Consider the following 19,926-nt stretch of genomic DNA (forward strand, 5'->3'; position numbering starts at 1 on the left):
CATGGTAAGATCCCAACTCTACAAAAAATTAAAAAATTAGCCAGGTATGGTGTGTGTGCATGTGGTTGTAGCTACTCAGGAGGCTGAGATGGGAGGATTGCTTGAGTCCAGGACGTCGAGGCTACAGTGAGCTGAAATTGAGCCACTGCAACCTCCACCTCCCGGGTTCAAGCAATTCTCCCGCCTCGGCCTCCCCAGTAGCCGGGATTACAGGCGCCCACCACCATGCCCGGCTAAGTTTTGTATTTTTCGTGGAGATGGAGTTTCACCATGTTGGCCAGGCTGGTCAAACTCCTGACCTCAGGTGATCTGCCTGCCTCAGCCTCCCAAAGTCCTGGGATTACAGGCATGAGCCACCACTCCTGGCCATAATATTTTTGTTTAAAAAATCTGGTTCTCTTTGACTCCCTGTGGTCCTAGTTCTCCATTCTAAAACAGAGATTGGCAAACAACAGCCACTACTTATTTTTATACATAAAGTTTTACTGCATCGCAGGTATTTTCATTCATAAACTCATTCATGTCAATGGCTGCTTTCATTCCACAACAGCAGAGGTTAGCAGCTGTGACACAGACCACGTGGACCACAAAGTTGAAATATTTACTATCTAACCCTTTATAGAAAAAGGTTGCCAAGCCTTAATGTACAGCGACCAATAAATTCAACCCCTTGCTTCTACAGAACAGTGTTTTAAAATATTTGAAGGCTGAGATATGTTTTCCTTCAAAAGAGGAGTATTGATATAACAAGGAATAGAAAGACATTTGGGCAGGGTCCCCTCTGTCTCCACATTAGTGGCCTCTCAGGAAATCATTCCTGATAGTCAGTGTCCTTAAACTGCGATGCCCAAAGTTGAACACCGCACGAGTGGAGGCGTGCCCCAGATGGCACTACCACCTCCAAGCCCAGCCCAGGCTCTGAACCGCACAGGAATCTACACTAGTGCCCAGCCCAACCTCCTCCTCCTTCCCCAGAGGGAGCACCTGGCCCTTTGCCACGTGGCGGTAGGACAGTCCTGCCGGGTGGGAGAAGGTGATGGTGGTTCCGTAGGAGTCTTCCCCGTCATTCCACACCATCACTTCTGCGTTCAGCTCCAGGTTACTCCCCACCAGCAGCGTCTTCAGGCTGGGTATCAGGGGTGGGGAAGGAGAAGATAATTCTGTGACTGAGGCTAGAAATGGTCTGGGGATAAAATGGGGTGGGTGGGGATGTGGGAGATAGACAGGGGACAGGACACCTGGGTTCTTCTTCTTCTCTTTTTTTTTTTTAAGAGACACAGTCCTGATCTTTCACCCAGGCTAGAGTGCAGTGGTGTGATCATGGCTCACTGTAACCTCCAACTCCAGAGCTCAAACAATCCTTAAGCTTCAGCCTCCTAAGTAACTGGGACTATAGACATGCTCTACTCAGCTGATCTTTTGTTGTTGCTGTTGTTTTGTTTTGTTTTTGTAGAAAAGGGATCTCACTCTGTTGCCCAGGCTGATCCCTAACTCCTGGCCTCAAAAGATCTTCCCGCCTTGGCCTCCCAAAGTGCTGGCATTATAGGCGTGAACCACTGTGCCCAGCCAGGACACCTGGGTTTTGAGTATAGGATGAGACAATGTTAGGGATAGCCAGAGACAGGAGTCCCAGATTCTAGGAAGGAGGCTGGGGCAGTAGGGCAGGTCTAAGGTGGGGGCGCTCACCCTGGGAAGCTGAAGGAGATGCCGAGATTGTCCTGGCAGATATGGTCGGCTCCACAGTTCTTCTCAAAGGGGAGCTGCGTGGGAAGGCAACGGGGGGGGCGGTTTTCTCCGAGATCCAGGCCCCACGCTGTGCGCCCTCTCTGGGAGACCCCAGCGCCAGGACTCACGGAGGCCATGAAGTATCTCTGAGCATCGGCGGCCAGCATAGGCCGCAGGTTTCTGAAGGCAGGGAGGGGCTCACCCACCAGCGTGAAGTTCAGACGCAAGGTGATGGGGGTCACAGAGTCCTCCACGCAGGTCTGGGGGATGGGCGTGGGGAAGAGCGGAGGGTGAGGGGAGCGCTGTGCAGAGCTGCGCTCGGCCCCACCCGCAGTTCTCATCCTGCCCCTGCCCAGCTCCCACGCGGCTTCCGCTTCCTTCAGGGCCTGCTCAGCATCACCGCCTTCAGGAGGCCTCCCTGACACCCTCTCTGTTCTCTCCCCTGCTTTGTCTTTGTTTTTTTTTTCTCCTCCCCACAGACCTCCTGATCAGCAGTGACTGTTTTGGCCACCGCTGTGCGCCTGGCCCCCAGGGCAGGGCCTATCTCCCAGGAGCAGCTCGATAAATGCGTGTCCAGTGAGTGCCGGAAAAAAAGCCCAGCCGGAAGCCGCAGAGCTCTCTCAGGCTGCCCGATTCTCTTTCCTGAAATCCAACCGTGTGGCCCCTGGCAGTTGCAGCCGATCTCATCACTTGTTCGCTCGCTCACTCACTCACTGGCTATGCAGTAAGTAAGCACCTCCTTCGTGCCTGGTCCTGCGCTGGGCTGAGCCACAGGGAGGCTGGAACGCAGCCTGTTCTCTCCCTGCCCTGCCTTCTGCCAGCCCCAGCGCGGCCGCCACCCATGTTCGTGCCCAGACGCACCGGGAGCACCAGGGTGAAGGTTTCACAGTATGTCTCCAGCCCGAGGACTTGGACTCGGCTCAGACTCCGGTTCTTCGTTTCCTGGAAGGTGGCACGGGGACTCAGGCGGCCAGGGTCGAGAGCCAGGTCCACGGTCAGAGAGCTTTGGAGGTCACCTGTAGGCGGTCACGGAAACGGCGTTGAGAGAGACAGGAACTCCTTGGGTGGACAACGGGCAGGGTGGGAGAAAGGCGTCTGGGGCTGGGGGACCCCAGAGGTCAGGGTGTCCTGGGTTGGAGGGGAGGGGACTCACGGCTGCCAAGCAGGTTCTTGGAACGTTTGTCAATGTAAAGGCAGATGTTGGACTGTCCCAGGATCTGGTCAGAGACCATCTGCTCCTGACACTCAAATGCAGACCTGGGGATCTCCGCAGGTTTGAACTGCATGCTCACCCGCACCCAGAGCACAGGTCTCGTCCTGCGGGCAGAGCACCGAGCTGAGGACAGGCCCTTGGCTCCTGGGAGCAACATGTGGGGTGGGGTGGGGGTGGGCACCCCCATCTGGACCTAGGACCACCCGGGGAGCCTCGGAGAAAGGCTGCTCTCACCTGAGCAGGAGCGCCTGGCCTCGGGCTCCCACAGCTAGGTCCACCAGTCCATCCTGGGTGAGGTCTTGACCCCCGCTCAGCGCCTGCCCAAAATACTGCAGCCTGGGGGAGAGCTGGGAGCCGGCGATCCGCTGGCCAGAAGAGAAAAGGGTGAATCAAGCTGGAAGGTGGGGGAAGAAGTTGGAAATAAGTAACAAGGGGAATATGGAGGTAGGACCGTGGGAAAGGGAGAGAAGGAGTGAGTTGTGAACAGATGTCACCAAGAAGAACCTGAAAAGAGGAGGTAGGAGTTGGGAGATGATTGCTAAGAAACAGATGTAGGAGTGGAGATTGGAAGGGTGTCCTGGTGACCCAAGTGTCATTCATTCAATCAGTCTCTAGTTCCAATTCTGACTCTTCCACGTATGAGCCATGAGGCCGTGGGCAAGGACTCAATCTTTATGTGCCTCTGTTTCCTCATCTTTCACATAATGATACTATTAGCTTAGAGTTTAGCCGTGCGCAGGAGAGGAATTCCTACAGTTCTTAGAACAGCACCCAGAATACGGCCAGCAGTCAATAATGTATCACAATGAGTATTAAGGCTGAAAGGGACCTTGGAGCTCATCCAGCCTCACCTCCCTGGTTGCAAAGATGCAGGAGAGAGGTTGGGGACCGTGCCAACTCCATGTAGCCTTTAAGAGGCCGACTCCAGACCTAACACCAGACGCTCCGACCCCAGGCCCACGTCCCCTTTTTGTTTCTTGCTGTCACTCTGTCTCTTCAAAGGACAGAAAAAGCTGGGGTGGAGTAGGGAGTGGTCGCACCCACACGCAGATCCACCCTCCCGGGCACTGCCTCCCCTGTAGAACCTATCACCTTCATTCCCAGTGCTCATGTTATACCCGCTCCCTGGAAGAATCTGCCTTTTAAATCTCTGTGCACCAATGGAACTGGCAGGCATTAAAAGTAATAATAATGGGTGGACGCGGTGGCTCACGCCTGTAATCCCAACACTGGGAGGCCGAGGCGGGTGGATCACCTGAGGTCAGGAGTTCCAGACCAGCCTGGCCAGCATGATGATACCCCGTTTCTACTAAATATACAAAAATTAGCCAGACATGATGGCACACACCTGCAATCCAAGCTGCTCAGGAGGCTGAGGCAGGAGAATCACTTGAACCCGGGAGGAGGAGGTTGCAGTGAGTGGAGATGGCGCCACTGCACTCCAGCCTTGGTGACAGAGCAAGACTCTGTCTCGAAAAAAAAAAAAAAAGTAATAATAATGAGCCCGGCACACTGGCTTGTGCCTGTGGTCCCAGCTACTCAGGAGACTTTGGCAGGAGGATCTCTTGAGCCCAGGAGTTCGAGGCTGCAGTCAGCTATGATTGCGCCACTGCACTCCAGCCTGAGGGACACGATGAGACTCTGTCTCTAAAACATAAAAACTTAAAAAAGAAAAAGAAAAGAAAAAAGAATAATAACAAAATAAAAAGAGAAATTTACCAGTTACTGAGGGAGTCTAGAAAGGGTAGGTGTACCCCCTCTAAATCTAAAATAAAAGTTCAAAAATAAAAATAAAAAAATTAGATTGGTAAAAAATGCTAACGATCATTTAAGCCTTTAGCAAGGCATAATCTTTTTGCCTATGGAGGGTCTTGCTGATGGTGACACGGTGACACGGTTGACTGATCACAGTGGCAACTCCTGGAGGGTGGGGAGGTTATGGCAATTTCCTAAAATAAGAGAGTGAGGAAGTTTGCTGCCCGGCTGGACTCTTCCTTTCATGAAATTTCTCTGGAGCATGGGTTGCTGGTTGATAACATTTTACCCACAGTAGAGCTTCTTTGAAAGTTGGAGTCAATCCTCTCAAATTCTGTGCTCATTTATCGACTACGTTTATATAATATTCTTTTTTTTTTTTTTTTTTTTTTTTGAGACACACTTTCACTCTGTTGCTGGAGTGCAGTGGCGTGATCTCGGCTCACTGCAACCTTCGCCTCCCAGGTTCAAGTGATTCTCCTGCCTCAGCCTCCTGAGTAGCTGGGATTACAGACAACCGCCACCACACCCGGCTAAATTTTTTAGTAGAGATGAGGTTTCCCTATGTTGGCCAGGCTGGTCTCAAATTCCCGACCTCAGGTGATCTGCCCACCTCTGCTTCCCAAAGTGCTCAGATTACAGAGGTGAGCCACTGTGCCCGGCCTGTTTATGTAATATTCTTAATCTTGTGTTGTCATTTCAACAATTTTCATAGCATCTTCACCAGGAATAGATTCCATGTGAAAAAAAAAAAAAAAAACCACTTTATTTCCTCATCCGTAAGAAGCAGGTCCTCATCTGTGCAAGTTTCATCATGAAACTGCAGCAATTTAGGCTCCACCTTCTAATTCTGGTTCTCTATTTCTACCACATCTGCAGTCACTTCCTCCCCTGAAGTCTAGAACCACTCAAAGTCATCCACGAGAATCGGAATCAGCTTCTCCCAAACTCTTGTTAATGTTGATATTTTGACCCCCTCTTGTGAATCATGAATGTTCTTAATGGCATCTAAAGTGGTGAATTTTTTCCAGAAGGTTTTCAATTGACTTTGCCCAGATCCGTCAGAAGAATCACTATGTATGGCAGCTATAGCCTTATGAAATGTATTTCTGAAATAATGAGACTTGAAAGTCGAAATTACTCCTTGGTCCATGGACTGCAGAATGGATGTTGGGTTTGCAGGCATGGAAACAACACTAATCTCCGTGAACATCATCAGAGCTCTTGGGTGACCAGGTGTATTGTCAATAAGTAGCAAACTTTGGAAAGAAATCCATTTTTCTGAGCAGCAGGTCTCCAGAATGGGTTTAAAACACTTACTCAACCATGCTGTAAACAGATGTGCTGTCTCCCTGGCTTTGCTCCATTTCTAGAGCACAGAAGGGTGGATTTAGCATCATTCTTTGGGGCCCTGGAATTTTCCAAATGGTAAATGAGCACTGACTACAACTTGAAGTCCTACCAGCGGCATTAGCCTCTAACAAGAGAGTCAGCCTGTCCTTTGAAGCTTTGAAGCCAGGCATTGACTTCTCTGAAAGTTCTAGATGGCATCTTCTTCCATCGAAGGCCGTCTCATCTACATTGAAAACCTGTTGTTAAGTGTTGCCACCTTCATCAGAGATCTTCTGGAGAACTTGTTGCACCTTCTCCATCTGTACTTGCTGCTTCACTTTGTACTTTTATGTGGTGGAGATTGCTTCTTTCCTTAAACCTCATGAACCCTGCTGACTTCCACCTCTGCTGACTTCCAGCTTTTCTTCTGTAGCTTCCTCACCTCTCTCAGCCTTCATAGAACTGAAGAGCATTCGGACCTTGCTCTGGATTTGGCTTTGGCTTAAGGGAATGTTGTGGCTGGTTTGATCTTCTATCCAGAGCACTCAAAACTTCCTTCGTAATAGCAGTTAGGCTGTTTCACTTTCTTATCATTCCTATGTTCACTGGAGTAGCACTCTTAATTTCCTTCAATAACTTTTGTTTTGCATTCAGAATTTGGCTGTTTGGTGCAAAAGGCCTTCAGTCCATCCTGGCTTTTGACATGGCTTCTTCACCAAGCTTAATCATTTCTAGGTTTTGATCTAACGTGTGAAATATGTGGCCAGACATGGTGGCTCACGTCTGTAATCCCAGTGCTTTGGGAGGGCAAGGCAGGCAGATCACTTAAAGTCAGGAGTTTGAGACTAGCCAGGCCAACATGGCGAAACCCCATCTCTACTAAAAATACAAAAATTAGCCAGGCAGGGTGGCACGCACCTGTAATGCCAGCTACTCAAGAGGCTGAGGCAGGAGAATCACTTGAACCCCAGAGGGGGAAGTTTCAGTGAGCCGAGATCACACCAGTGTACTCCAGCCTGGGTGACAGAGCGAGACCCTGCCTCAGTAAATAAATAGTGAGAGACATGTGACTCTTCCTTTCACTTGAACACTTAAAGACCATTGTCGAGTTATTATTTGGCTTAATTTCAATATTGTTGCATTGCAGGGAATGGGAATAGGGAGGCCAGAGGAGAGGGAGAGAGAGACAGGGGAGCTATCGGTGGTGGAGCAGTCAGAACACACACATTTATGAAGTTTGCCTTCATATATGGACATGGTTCATGGTGCCCCAAAACAAGGACAATAGTAACATCGAAGATCACTGATCACAGCTCACCATCACAGACATGATAATTTCAAAAAGTTTGAAACATCATGAGAATTACCAAACGTAACACAGAGACACAAAGTGAGTGCGTGCAGCTGGGAAAACAGCACTGAAAGACTTGCTCAGTGCAGGGTCGCTGCATACCTTCAACGTGTAAAGAATGCAGTATCTGCAAAGCGCATAAAACAAGGTATGCCTGTGTGTGATGGGTCATGGGAGTTGGTACGAACTGTTCGCGGTTTCATGACAACATGTGGGCCCTTGTGATTCTCAACCGTCTTTCACCCTCTTCTTTAGATTCCCCTTCAGTTGTTAAATTATGTATTTTTTGTTTATTTGTTTTGAGATGGAGTCTCACTCTGGCACCCAGGCTGGAGTGCAGTGGCGTAATCTCAGCTTACTGCAACCTCCGACTCCTGGGTTCGAGCCATTTTCTTGCCTCAGCCTCCCGAGTAGCTGGGATTACAGGCATGCGCCACCACGCACAGCTAATTTTTGTATTTTTGGTAGGGACGGGGTTTCCCCACATTGGCCAGGCTGGTCTGGAACTCCTGACCTCAGGTGATCTGCCTGCCTCGACCTCCCAAAGTGCTGGGATTACAGGCGGGAGCCACTGCGCTTGGCCAGTTGTTAAACTATCTTAATGATAATTAAAACAGATTATAACAACATGACACCTACTGTGTGCCAGGCACTGTGATAAGCACTTCATGCATACTAACTCATTTAATCCTCACAGCAGCAGCTCAGTAAGGTTAGTTCTATTAGTATCACCATTTTACCAACGAGAAAACTGAGCACAGAGACAGTGTGTGATCTCCTGTCAAAGATCACACAGCTGGTGTGTGACAGAACTGCAGGGACCTTCCCTGCCACTTTTTTCTTTTTGGTAACAACTTTTTTGAGCTATAGACCACATAGCACAAAACTCACCCCTTTAAAGTACATGACTTAGTGGTTTTTGGTATGTTTACAGAGTTGTGAAACCACTACCACAATCAATTTTAGAACATTTCCACTACCCCAAAAAGAGACTCCATACCCATTCGCAGTCACCCTCATGCCCCTGACTTCCCCCCACACCCAGCCCTGTGAAACTGCTCATCTACTTTCTGTTTCTACAGATTTGCCTGTTCTGGACATTTGGCCTGAATACATGTGGCCTTCTGTGTCTGGCTTCCCTCACTTAGCATGTTTTATAGGTGGAATTGCCAGATCACATGGCAATTCTGTGTTTAACTTTTTGTTTGTTTGTTTGAGACGGAGTTTTGTTCTTGTTGCCTAGGCTGGAGTGCAGTGCCGCAATCTCGGCTCACCACAACCTCCACCTCCCAGCTTCAATCAAGTCTCCTGCCTCAGCCTCCCGAGTAGCTGGGATTACAGGCACCCACCACCATGCCCAGGTAATTTTTTTTTTTTTTTGTATTTTTAATAGAGATGGGGTTTCACTGTGTTGGCCAGGCTGGTCTTGAACTCCTGGCCTCAGGCGATCCACCTGCCTCGGCCTCCCAAAGTGCTGGGATTACAGGTGTGAGCCACTGTGCCCAGCCTATGTTTAATGTTTTGAGGATCTGCCAGACTGATTTCCAAAGCAGCTGCGTGGATTTACATCATCCCTAGCAGTGCCGGAGGATGCCCGGTTCTCCCAATCCTCACCAACACCTGTCATTATCCGTCTTTGTTTCTAGTCATTCTAGTAGGTGAGAAGTGGCATTTCATTATAGTTTTGATTTCTGATGACCAATGACGTTGAGAATCATTTTATGCACTCATTGGCCCCTTGTACCTCTTCTTTGGAGAAATATCTATTCCTATTCAAATATTTTTTTTGTTTTGTTTTGTTTTGTTTTGTTTTGACACAGGGTTTTGCTCTTTCACCTGGGCTGAAGTGAAGTGACACAATCATAGCTCACTGCAGCCTCAACCTCCTGGGCTCAGGTGATCATCCCACCTCAGCCTCCCGAGTAATTGGGACTACAGTTACTACAGCACCACGATGCCTGCCTAATTTTTAAAATTTTTTCTGGAGATGAGATCTCCCTGTGTTGCCCAGGCTGGCCTGAAACTCCTGGCCTCAAGTGATCCTCCTGCCTCAGCCTCCCAAAGTGTTGGAATTACAGATGTGAGCCACCTGGAGCGGCCCCTTTGCCTATTTTTTAACAGGGCTTTCTTGACTTTTGCCAAGGAAAGCAGCCCTTGTTCTCAGGGAACCCTGCTCCCTTGGGTGGAGAGCGGCTGCAGGGATGGGTATATGGTGGGACCTTGATGGCAGGAAGGGAATAAAATCATGTAGCATCCAGGGAGGCGAGGAGCGAGTGGAAGGGTAGGTTGAAATGACTGGACCTAAGTGGTGAGCAGCAAGGAGCCCGGAGACTGCACGCCGGGTTAGAGGTCAAGAGGCCGGAGCACCCTTCACCATCCCGGACCCACTCTGAACCTCTGGCAAACCAAGGCTCTTGTCTTCCCAGTGTCCCACATTCCATCTGTAAAATGGGTTTTCTGTGCCTGACCTGTGTACCTTGTAAAACTGGCAAGGGGCTGGGCGTGGTGGCTCACGCCTATAATCCCAGCACTTTGGGAGGCTGAGACAGGTGGATCACCTGAGGTCAGGAGTTCAAGACCAGCCTAGCCAACATGACAAAAGCCTATCTCTACTAAAATACAAAAAATTCACCGGACATGGTGGTGCATGCCTATAATTCCAGCTACTCCGGAGGCTGAGGCAGAGAATCACTTGAACCTGGGAGGCGGAGGTTGCAGTGAGCTGAGACTGTACCACTGCTACAAGGTGCTCAGAGCTGGGCAAGGGAGGTAGGAAAAGGTAAAAAGGGACAGTTTTCCTGTATGACAGAGTGGGAGAGGCAAGGAGGAGGCTGCTGTAATGACAGAAGCGGGACACGGCCTCACCTGGCTGTGGGAGGGGCCGATGCTAGGTCCCAAGGCTCCGTGAAACAGGTAGACAGCACCCTGGTTCTCTTCCTCTCCTGGGGCCCCGATGACCACGTCCGTCAGCTTGTCCCCATTCACATCCCCCAGCACTGTCAGAGCCGCCCCAAAGCGACCCCAGGGGTGGCCCTGCTCCCCGTGGAGAACAGCATCACACCACCACCTTCTCCACTGCAGAATGAAAGCAGTGCCAGGCCCAACCCGGGCAACCCCTCCACCCACACCAGACCCCACCCAGCCCAGGTCCCATCAGCCACTCACCCCCCTGGGCAAGGGACACACGGACACCTGGCCCCCTCGGGTCTGCTCGTAGTAATGGGGGGCCCCAATGAGGATCAGGTCAGTGCTGCCATCGCCATCCACATCCACAGAGCAGAGGGAGGCCCCGAAGTAGGAACCAATCTGGAGGGCAGAGCCTGGGTCATGCTGCCTGTCCCCGCCAGAGGCAGCCCTGTGGGCAGGTCCCACCTCTCCTCAGGTACCAGGACCTCCCCCAAGCCCCCCAAAGCCCCTCCATCCTCTCCCCGGCCCCGGCCACTGCCCCCACCCTCATCTTCCCCTCTGGCTCCTGTCACGCCCAACCTGCGTCCCCGTGACTTCGGCCTTCAGCCTCCATTGCCCGGACACCTGGGTGAAGATGGCAGTCTTCCCGGTGTGCTGGTAGCGGGGGGCCCCCAGGACCAGGTTCTGCACCCCTTTCCAGAGAGCCAGCTCGGTGGAGTAACCTGAGGGGCCCAGGTCTCAGCACAAAGGCCCCCATTCCCCCCACCCAGAACCCTGGACCCCCACCTCAGGCAGCGCAGCCCCCTTCTCCCCTCCTCAGAACCCTGGACCCACCCCAGGCAGCGCATCTCCCACCTGTCCCCAACCCCTGGTTGTTTCTCACCCAGGTAAGAGTCCCTCATGTCCACATTCTCCTGAGACATGTTGATGAAGGTGGGGTTCATATTTGGGGGGTACAGGAAGGCACCTCCAGACCAGGTGAAGCTCCCCACAGCCCCCAGAATGGGGCCATCCTGGGAGGAAAGGATTCCAGGGCTGGGCAGAGGCCGGAGCAGGAAGACAGCGTGTACAAGAGACACACCTGCCGCCCACGCCCCTTACCCACCTGACACCCACCCTGGCCTTCCCTGCTCCCGCCTCCCCTCACCGCACATCATCGGCCTAAGGGGCTCCACTCACAGGCGTGAACACAGCGCTGAAGCCCTCCTGCGCCATCTCCAATTCGAAGGAGCTGCTGCTTGTGGTCTCCGTACCTGGGGGAAGATGTGACACTCGAGTGCCAGGGAGGGAGACGGGCTTTGCCAGGTCCAAGAACACTTCAGCTTTAGGAGAAGCTAAGACTGGAGGCCCAGGGAGGGCTGATGCCTATGACAGGGAACAGGCTCTGCCCTCCAGATCAGCTCCAACTTCAGGGCCCCCCCTCTGCTCCATGGATGTGGACAGCGATGGCAGCACCGATCTGGTCCTCATCAGGGCCCCCCACGAGTCTACGTGCAGACCCGAGGGGGCCAGGAGTCCGCGTGCCCCTTGCCCAGGGGAGTGAGTGGCTGGTGGGACATGGGTTGGGTAGGTCCCAGTGTGGGTGGAAGGGTCTCCTGGGCTGGGCCTGCAGTGGAGCCGGTGGTGATGTGAGATCATTTTCTGTGGGGGGCAGGGCCATCCCTGGGGCCACTTTGGGGCGGCTCTGACAGTGCTGGGGGACATCAATGGGGACAAGCTGACGAATGTGGCTATCGGGGTCCCGGGAAAGCAGGAGAACTGGGCTGCTGTCTACCTGTTTCGCGGAGCCTTGGGTTCTAAGTGGAAAGGTGTTACGACTGAGGAGTCCCCAAGCTAAGAGCTCCCTTCAGACTCACCTTCAATGGCAAAGATCTTCTCCTTCAGCTGGTTTTGAATATCTTTCAGAGCATCAAAGTCCTCCACTTTAAATATGTGTTCCTGGGAGGGCTTCGATGCAATGTCATTTAATTCTTTCCAAGAGTTTCTGTTTTGAAAAGCTGATCCAACCTGTCTCCAAAAAAGATCAACTCAGTAAAAATAATAAATCGAATGTTCCTGTGTGCACTGGGTGCAACATCCTCCAATAACCCCACAAGATCAACACGATCACACCCGTGGACACAGGAGAAACTTGAGGCCCGGACGGCATCAGGGAGTTTAGGAGAAAGGATCATGGTCTCCAGTCTGGGGCAGAGTTTTCATCCTGAAGGCAGTAAGAGCCGAGAGAGCTGATGTTTCTATCCTTGAAAGGCATGTTGTTGGCAGTGGTTCATGCCTGTAATCCCTGAGCTTTGGGAAGCCAAGGTGGTAGAATTGCTTGAGGCCAGGAATTTGAGACCAGCCTGGGCAACATAGCAAGACCCCATCTCAACCAAAAAAATAAAAAAATAGTCAGGTTTGATGGCACACGCCAGTGGTCCCAGCTACTGGGGAGGCTGAGGTGGAAGGATCACTGAAGCCCAGGAGTTTGAGGCTGCAGTGAGCTAGGATTGCACCACTGCCTGAGTGATAGAGCAAGACCCTGTCTCAAAGAGAAAAGAAAATAAATAGAAAGGGAAGTTGCCCTGAGAGGAAGCCGTTGGGAGAAGGGGGAAGCCGTCCCATGCCCTACCCCAATTGCATAGCGGATGATGCCTGCTGCATCAGCCATGGGGATGACATCCTTATAATCCAGGCTGTCGCCTTCTTTCCTCCCATCAGTGATGACAATGAGAATTTTGGTGGCATCCCCACGGGCCCCACGTGAGGCCTGGAACAATTCGCGCCTATCAGGAAAGAAGAGATCTTAGAGGCCTGTGAACAAAACCACACTAGCCCCTGGTGCCCTTGTGAAAATGAGAAGATGCCTTTTCCTTTGGGAGGTCCTAGTCCCACCCAGAGGCCCAAGCTTGGCAAGGGTATCACGGGCTGGATTTCAGTCCCTGCCTGTCCCCTTCTCGTGGAGACAGATGAGGCCCAAGGGAAGACCTGGGTGCTTTGGGACTGTGCCTGGAAGAAGTCAGGACTCACACGACTTTTTGGATGGCAGTGGCCGTGTGTGTGAACCCTGTCAGCTGGTGAACAGAAGCCAACAGGTCGAGGGGGTTTGAGGTGCGCCTGAATTTCTCGAAAGTGAAGTGTATGTCGAATTTACTGGAGAACTGCATCAGGGAAAACTGGAAGAAGCACACAGGGCTGGGGCTGAGGCCATTTCACCAGGATCCAAGCACCTGCCCCCAGCAGCCTCCCTGCCCCAAAGGCACACCTGGGTGCTGGGTCTCTGGAACTGGTTTATCACAGCTCTCACGAAGTTCATCATCGTGGCAAAGTTGTCGGAGGAGATGCTGCCCGAGCCATCAATCAGGAACACAATGTCCAGCTCCTGTCTTGGGCACTCTGGGGAAGGAGGTGGCACCGATCCTCCAAGAGACACTCCCAGAGCCCAGGACTATGGCCTCTTGGCCACAAGAGCTCACTCTCCCAAAACGCTTCCTCCCCTAAGCCCCTAGTCTGGCGATGGGAGTCAGACTCCATACCCTGGGTCCTTTCCTCATCGGGGGCAGGACTTCCCTAACCCCCTGCCTGGAACAAGGCCCTTCATGTTGCATAAAGAGGCTGTGATGGGCCGGGCGCAGTGGCTGACACCTGTAATCCCAGTACTTTGGGAGGCCGAGGTGGGCGGATCATGAGGTCAGGAGATCGAGACCATCCTGGCCAACATGGTGAAACCCCATCTCTACTAAAAATACAAAAATTAGCTGGGTGTGGTGGCATACACCTGTGGTCCCAACTACATGGGTGGCTGAGGCAGAATTGCTTGAACCCGGGAGGTGGAGGCTGCAGTGAGCCAAGATCGCACCACAGCACTCCAGCCTGGCAACAGAGTGAGGTTCCATCTCAAAAAAAAAAAAAAAAAAGTCTGTGATGAAGCTGCTCACCCCTGCGCAGCCAGCCCTGTCGATAAAAAAAAGTGAAGGTCAGACCGGGTGCAGTGGCTTACACCTGTAATCCAAGCACTTTGGGAGGCCTAGGCAGGAGAATTGCTTGAGCCCAGGATTTCAAGATCAGCCTGGACAACATAGCGAGATCTCACATCTACTAAACATTGTTAAAAATCAGCTGGGCCTGGTGGCTCTTCTCTGTGGTTCCAGCTACTCTGGAGGCTGAGGTGGGAGGATCACTTGAGCCCAGGAGTTGGAGGCTGCAGTGAGCTGTGATTGTACCACTACACTCCAGCTTCAGTGACAGAGTAAGACTCTCGAAAAAAAAAAAAAGAAGAAAAAAAAACAAAACAGGAAGATTTCTCCAATTCAGATGGTAGGAAGCAGAGGGCTTCCCCCTCCACCCTGGATATCTGTGCCCCTCCCTAGACCCATTCCTCCTTCCTCCCTCAATGTCACTCCATCCAGCAATGATACAAACTGGCACCAGTTCCTGGCCAGTGTTTGTCCTCACTGCTCAGTGCTGAATGGTAGTTTTGTTAATTTTTTTTTTTTTAATTGAGACGGAATCTCACTGTCACCCAGGCTGGAGTGCAGTGGTGCGATCATAGCTCCCTACAGCCTCCAACTCCTGAGCTCGAGCGATTCTCCTGCCTCAGCCTCCCCAGTAGTTAGCACTATATGTATGTAACACCATGCCCAGCTACTTTGTATTTTATATTTCTCTTTTGTAGAGATGAAGTCTCACTATGTTGCCCAGGCTGGTCTCAAACTCCAGGCCTCAAACGACCCTCCTGCCTTGATTGTTAATATTTTAAACAAATCATCACAGGCAACAGCCACACACTGGACCTGTTCTGTTCTCAGCTTAAATACAGGCCCCCACTCCCCTCCTGTGTGAAGGCAGCGTCTGTCCTGAGAAGAGGATGCTCTTACAGCACCTGGAGAGGAGACCCCCTTCCATGCGACCTCTCAGCATCCCCTCTGCCCCAGAGGCCTCCACCAGAGAGACAGGTGTCCTGGGCATTCTATGAGTGCCCAGGCCCCTGTGGATGGAGTCTGGACCCACGGAGGTGCTGGAAGGTGCACCCTATTTGCAACCAGATGTCAGTCTCACCAAGGGCTTGAGAGCAAATGTGAAACCAAGGGGTGGCCTCAGCCTGCCAGGTCTGAAAAGCCCACTGTTCCGCTTCCTTGTCTTTCTTCCCCATCAGCACCAGGGAAGCCAGGCCCTGCGTCTCAACCTGCATGTGCACACGCACACACACACACACGTGCGCACACATGCATGTACATGTGTGCATGCACACATGTACACACATGCATATGTATACACACATGCGCGCACACACACACACGTTGCTCACACTGCACTTTCACTGACCTTTCCTAAACTACTGCACAAACCAATTGGTCATATCCCAGGACCCACTGGATGAAAATAGATCCTCTTCTCTAAAAATAACAGCAGCTGGCCTTCATGGGGCCGTCGCCTGGTGCTAGCTGCTGTGCTAGCCCCTGGCCATGAATCATCCTATGTTACTTCAGTGCTGGGTGTGTTATTCTCCCCACCCAACAGATGAAGAAACAGATGCTTGGAGAGGTTAAGGTCACAGGAAAGGTCCGGCGGCATGCCAGGAACAGGCAGGGTGTGCGGGCAGCAGCGTCGGAACCACTGCAACACGTGGTAACTCTTTTTCCAGATCCCTTCTTTCTGATCCAGTCTGGCAAGACTGTCTCTAGCCCACCGCACCCCCAATTGGATGTGCGTGAGCTCCTCAAAGACTTGGTGGTCCCGACACTCACCCTGCCCGGACGCCGGGAGCCTCCGGGTGAGCTGGGTGGGGGCCAGGAGGAAGCAGAGTCCGGTCAGGTACATGTTCCTCCCACACCCGTGGTGCACGGTGGGGCCGCAGGCCTGGGGACACAGCAGGCTGCTGGGGGGCTGCTCCTGCTCCCTCCCACCCTCGCATTCCGGCACCTCCACCCTACAAGAGACTCCCAGCCCCTGTGGCCCCGGCTCCTCCCTCCCTCAGAGGCCTCCTGTGCCCCAGGGCCACTCACCAGCAGCTGGGGGGGGCTGGTGGTAGCCGCCAGGGACAGGCCCAGGGACATGTTCACGGCCTCCGGGGGGACTGCGGGGACAGATATGTGCATGGTCACTTTCGGGGGTACAGAGAAGGCTGTGGAAGAGCTGGGCAGGGGTCACCTCCACCTGGGAGACAAGGTCTGATGGTGAAGGGAGCTGTCGGGTTTGACAGAGCTGCAGGGGTGTGATGAGCAGGGAGGCCTTAAGAGGCCAGGAAGCATGTCTGAGGGTGAGGGTCTCAGACACAGCAAAAGTTGGAAGTGAAACTCCGGTGAGCCCCACGGGCCCCTGGAGCCGGGGAACCTGGTAGCCCTGCCCTGGGTCCCAGGAGGGGCGGCGACTCACCCTGCAGGCCAATGGGCTCACAGGCACCGGTGCTGTAGCCGCACTGGTAGAGGCCGCCCGTTTGGTTGGCAGCTGTTCTCTCTTGCGGGGCTCCAACCACCACCCTGCGAGGAGCCAAAGAACACTTCAGGTGAGAGTATGGACGCTGCGGCACAGCTGCCGCTCCGGCGAGTTTGCGTTCCCTCTCTAAACCTCAGCTTCCTCATCTGCAAGATGGATTTTCATCATTTAAATTCCACGTGGAAGGGATTTCTGTCTGTTGGATTCTCTGGCGTATGGAGACAATAAGTATTTGTTGAGTCTGGGTGTGGTGGCTCACACCTGGAATCCCAGCACTTTGGGAGGCTGGGGTGGGAGGATCGCTTGAGTCCAGGAGTTTGAGACCAACGCAGGCAACATAGTGAGACCCTGCCTCTCTATATTTTTTAATGTATAGAAAAAAAAAGAAAGAAAAAACAAGTAAGTGTTTGTTGCACGACTGATTCCTACTCACAGGTTGTCGTGTGGACTCAGTCAGCGTCCACCTATGATGAGCCTGGCACTGCACTTACTGCTCTGTAAATGTTAGCTGTGAGGCTGTGCCTGCTTTCAGGGCAAATCTTCATTAGCCAGGGCAGTCGCTACACCAGACAGAGAGGAGAGTTTGCAAATAACGGGGCAGGGCCAGGGGCACGCGGCCCTGAGCAGGGAGAGGATGGATGGAGCCGAAGGCCAGCGCCACCTGGGCCTCACCAGGAGTTGGCATACTGGACCACGCTGTCTCCAAACCCAGCGCTGTCCACACGGAAGGCTGTCAGCTCCTCTGTGTCCAAGTTGAAACCCAGAGAAGTTGCTAAGGCTGGGAAAGAGGTGGGAAGAGAGCTTTGGAGAAGGGTCTTCCTCCTGCCTGGCCACCCTCTACCCCTTGCCCCAGCACCCCAATCTCCCCTCTGAGCCTGATGCCCAGGGTGCCTGGGTCTTCTGGACACCCAGCTCATCCCCTTCTCTCCTTCCCAGGGTCCAGGGAGGCCCCTTGCCCACCATCCGCTATCGAGTTTCAGTTATCCGTTTCTGCAGAGCAGTACCCAGGCTCTAAAAAAGGATCTTTCCCCAACGTGCCCCTCAAGTGCTATGAGAGAGACTCCAGGAAAACCTGGGTACCAGAGCATTCTGCCCACAGAGCACAAGCGTGGCACGTTCTATCTATTTTGAAAATCTCTGGAGTGTCGAGACAACTGGCGTCTCTTCCAGCATCTCTGGAACTCCCCCAAAATCAATATCCTCTCCTCCACAAACTCCAAATCTCAAACCCTATGTGCCAGCCTCCCCCTCATGCTTGACTCAGTCTCTCTTCCTACCCAGATCCTAAGGCCCCAGCCTGAGCCCCCAGTTCAGGGCCCTGGCCCCCTTGGGCCTGGGTCCCCAGCCCTACTTCACTGGGGCCCAGGCTCACCTGTGAACAGGAGGAGCGCTGCCCTGGTCCTGGTCATGACTGGAAGGTCAGACGAGGAGCTCTGAGCTCTTGGGCCGCTGCAGGAAGAGCTGGACCAGGGTACTGAGGAAGCAAGTGGGCAGAGAGGTGGCCAGGGGCAGGAAGAAAGTTGTCAGCATGAGTCAGAGGGGGCGGGCAGAGAACGCAGCTGATCCGAGGACGGGCCGGCCGCCCACACACCCCCCGCCCCACCGCAGTCTCTCATAAGATGACTTGGCTTGATGCCCTTTGCTTGGGTGGATGCAAATCCCTGCTCTGCCCCTCCCAGGCTCCCCCTTGACTGCCAGAAGGCAGCCCTTGACCTTGACATTTCAGCCAGACTGGAGGGGGGTGGGGCAGATGCCAACCCCTCAGGACCCTAAAGGAAACCCTGGTGGGAGGCCTTCACTCTGGCCTGGAAAGTCTGGGCCAAGGAGTGGGGCATCCGAGTCCCTAAGAGGAGCACAGAGCGAGTATTTGTTCATTCATTCGTTCTCTCATTTATTCATCATTTATTCAAGATGCCTAATTTGAGCCTGGAGACGCAAGCCCTCTGCTAGGTGGGGAAGAAAATACAAACCACAAAGCTCCAGCCCTGGAGTCAGTGGAGAGGCAAATTTATAAACAGCAAGTTCCCCCCACTGTGAGGGGGAAGCGCAGAGACCACAGGGTGCCTCACCCAGGCTGAGAAGGTGTGGCTTTCTGAGAAGGCTTCCTGGAAGAGGTGGCACTTGAGCTGAGCACTGAAAGCAAAAGAAGTCGGGAGATGATAGGTCAGCCAGACATGGATGAGGCAGGGGACAGGAGGGTCTGTGTGTGAAATCAGCAATGGGAACCAGTCAGGTGGGAAGTGGTAAGAGACAAGGTCAGGGTCACTGGGAGGAAAGGAAGGAGAAGCAGTCCCCAGGCCCTGGAAGCCCCCCTAATGTACATCAATTTTTTTTTTTTTTTTTTTTTTAATTTCAGAAACAGGGTCTTGCTCTGCCACCCAGGCTGGAGTGCAGTGGTGTGATCATAGTTCACTGCTGCTTCGAACTCCTAGGCCCAAGGAATCCTCCTGCCTCAGCCTCCCGAGTAGCCAGGACTATAGGATTGCACCACTGCACCTGAATATATATATGAGTGTGTGTGGGTGGGTGTGTGCGTGCGTGCGCGTGCGTGTATACATACATATGTGTGTGTGTATATATGTGTGTGTGTGTGTGTGTGTATATATATATATATTTTTTTAGTAGAGACAGAGTTTCCCCATGTTGGCCAGGCTGGTCTCAAACTCCTGGTCTCAATCAAGCCTCCTGCCCCAGCCTCCCAAAGTGCCAGGATCACAGGTGTGAGCCACCGCACCAGGTGAAGATACATTGCTTTTGTCCTGAGGGTAGAGGGGAGCACTGAAGGGAATTCATGAGGACTGAGATCTTCACATTTTCATTTTAGAAAGTGGATTTTATGGGCATGGTTTGTTTGGGAAGCAGCTGGAGACTGATTTGTCAGGAGAGAGATGTTGGGGGTCTGTGGGGTGGGTAGGTTGGTGACTGTGGGGATGGGCTGGAGGCTGATCGGTCACTGCAGGGAGGACAGAGGTGATGGAGGAGGAAGTGTGGGGGTTAGGCCAACCTCAGTTTTGAGGAAAACAGAGTGTAGTGTTTAAGAGCTTGGACTATTTCAACCTCTCTGTGCCTCAGTTTCCTCATCTGCAAAATGGGATTGATCATGAAAGTCCACACCCCTTGTCGTTGCTGGGAGAGTTGAGTCGTGTGGAGGGCTCGGGAGAGTGGGTGGGAGCCTGGGCGGGCAGCTGTGATCATTGCTGTGCTGTGACTGCCGTCCTGGTGGGAAGAG

At 52.7% G+C, this 19,926-nt stretch overlaps 1 protein-coding gene across 10 annotated transcripts in view; it reads right to left on the minus strand.

Moving 5' to 3' along the window:
- The window catches only part of ITGAX (integrin subunit alpha X), a 35,596-nt gene extending 17,374 nt beyond the window's left edge, over nucleotides 1-18,222 (minus strand). For all 10 annotated transcript variants that reach the window (XR_002519203.2, XR_004179802.1, XM_021931909.2 and 7 more), the window contains exons 1-20: nucleotides 18,070-18,222; nucleotides 17,370-17,475; nucleotides 16,638-16,741; nucleotides 16,268-16,338; nucleotides 16,010-16,121; nucleotides 13,528-13,658; nucleotides 13,293-13,438; nucleotides 12,895-13,048; nucleotides 12,140-12,290; nucleotides 11,463-11,536; nucleotides 11,167-11,296; nucleotides 10,863-11,005; nucleotides 10,542-10,682; nucleotides 10,242-10,451; nucleotides 3,173-3,303; nucleotides 2,879-3,042; nucleotides 2,587-2,741; nucleotides 1,854-1,985; nucleotides 1,687-1,760; nucleotides 985-1,126 (exon numbers count right to left, since the gene is read on the minus strand). Coding sequence is in view for 8 of the 10 variants with exons in the window: in XM_021931909.2 (XP_021787601.2) it covers nucleotides 985-1,126; nucleotides 1,687-1,760; nucleotides 1,854-1,985; nucleotides 2,587-2,741; nucleotides 2,879-3,042; nucleotides 3,173-3,303; nucleotides 10,242-10,451; nucleotides 10,542-10,682; nucleotides 10,863-11,005; nucleotides 11,167-11,296; nucleotides 11,463-11,536; nucleotides 12,140-12,290; nucleotides 12,895-13,048; nucleotides 13,293-13,438; nucleotides 13,528-13,658; nucleotides 16,010-16,121; nucleotides 16,268-16,338; nucleotides 16,638-16,741; nucleotides 17,370-17,475; nucleotides 18,070-18,106 (2,508 nt within the window). In the remaining 2 variants the exon portion in view is untranslated. The remainder of the gene's footprint in view (nucleotides 1-984; nucleotides 1,127-1,686; nucleotides 1,761-1,853; nucleotides 1,986-2,586; nucleotides 2,742-2,878; nucleotides 3,043-3,172; nucleotides 3,304-10,241; nucleotides 10,452-10,541; nucleotides 10,683-10,862; nucleotides 11,006-11,166; nucleotides 11,297-11,462; nucleotides 11,537-12,139; nucleotides 12,291-12,894; nucleotides 13,049-13,292; nucleotides 13,439-13,527; nucleotides 13,659-16,009; nucleotides 16,122-16,267; nucleotides 16,339-16,637; nucleotides 16,742-17,369; nucleotides 17,476-18,069) is intronic.
- Nucleotides 18,223-19,926: the final 1,704 nt, after the last annotated feature.

Source organism: Papio anubis, chromosome 18, assembly GCF_008728515.1.
Source record: "Papio anubis isolate 15944 chromosome 18, Panubis1.0, whole genome shotgun sequence".
Taxonomy (NCBI): domain Eukaryota; kingdom Metazoa; phylum Chordata; class Mammalia; order Primates; family Cercopithecidae; genus Papio; species Papio anubis.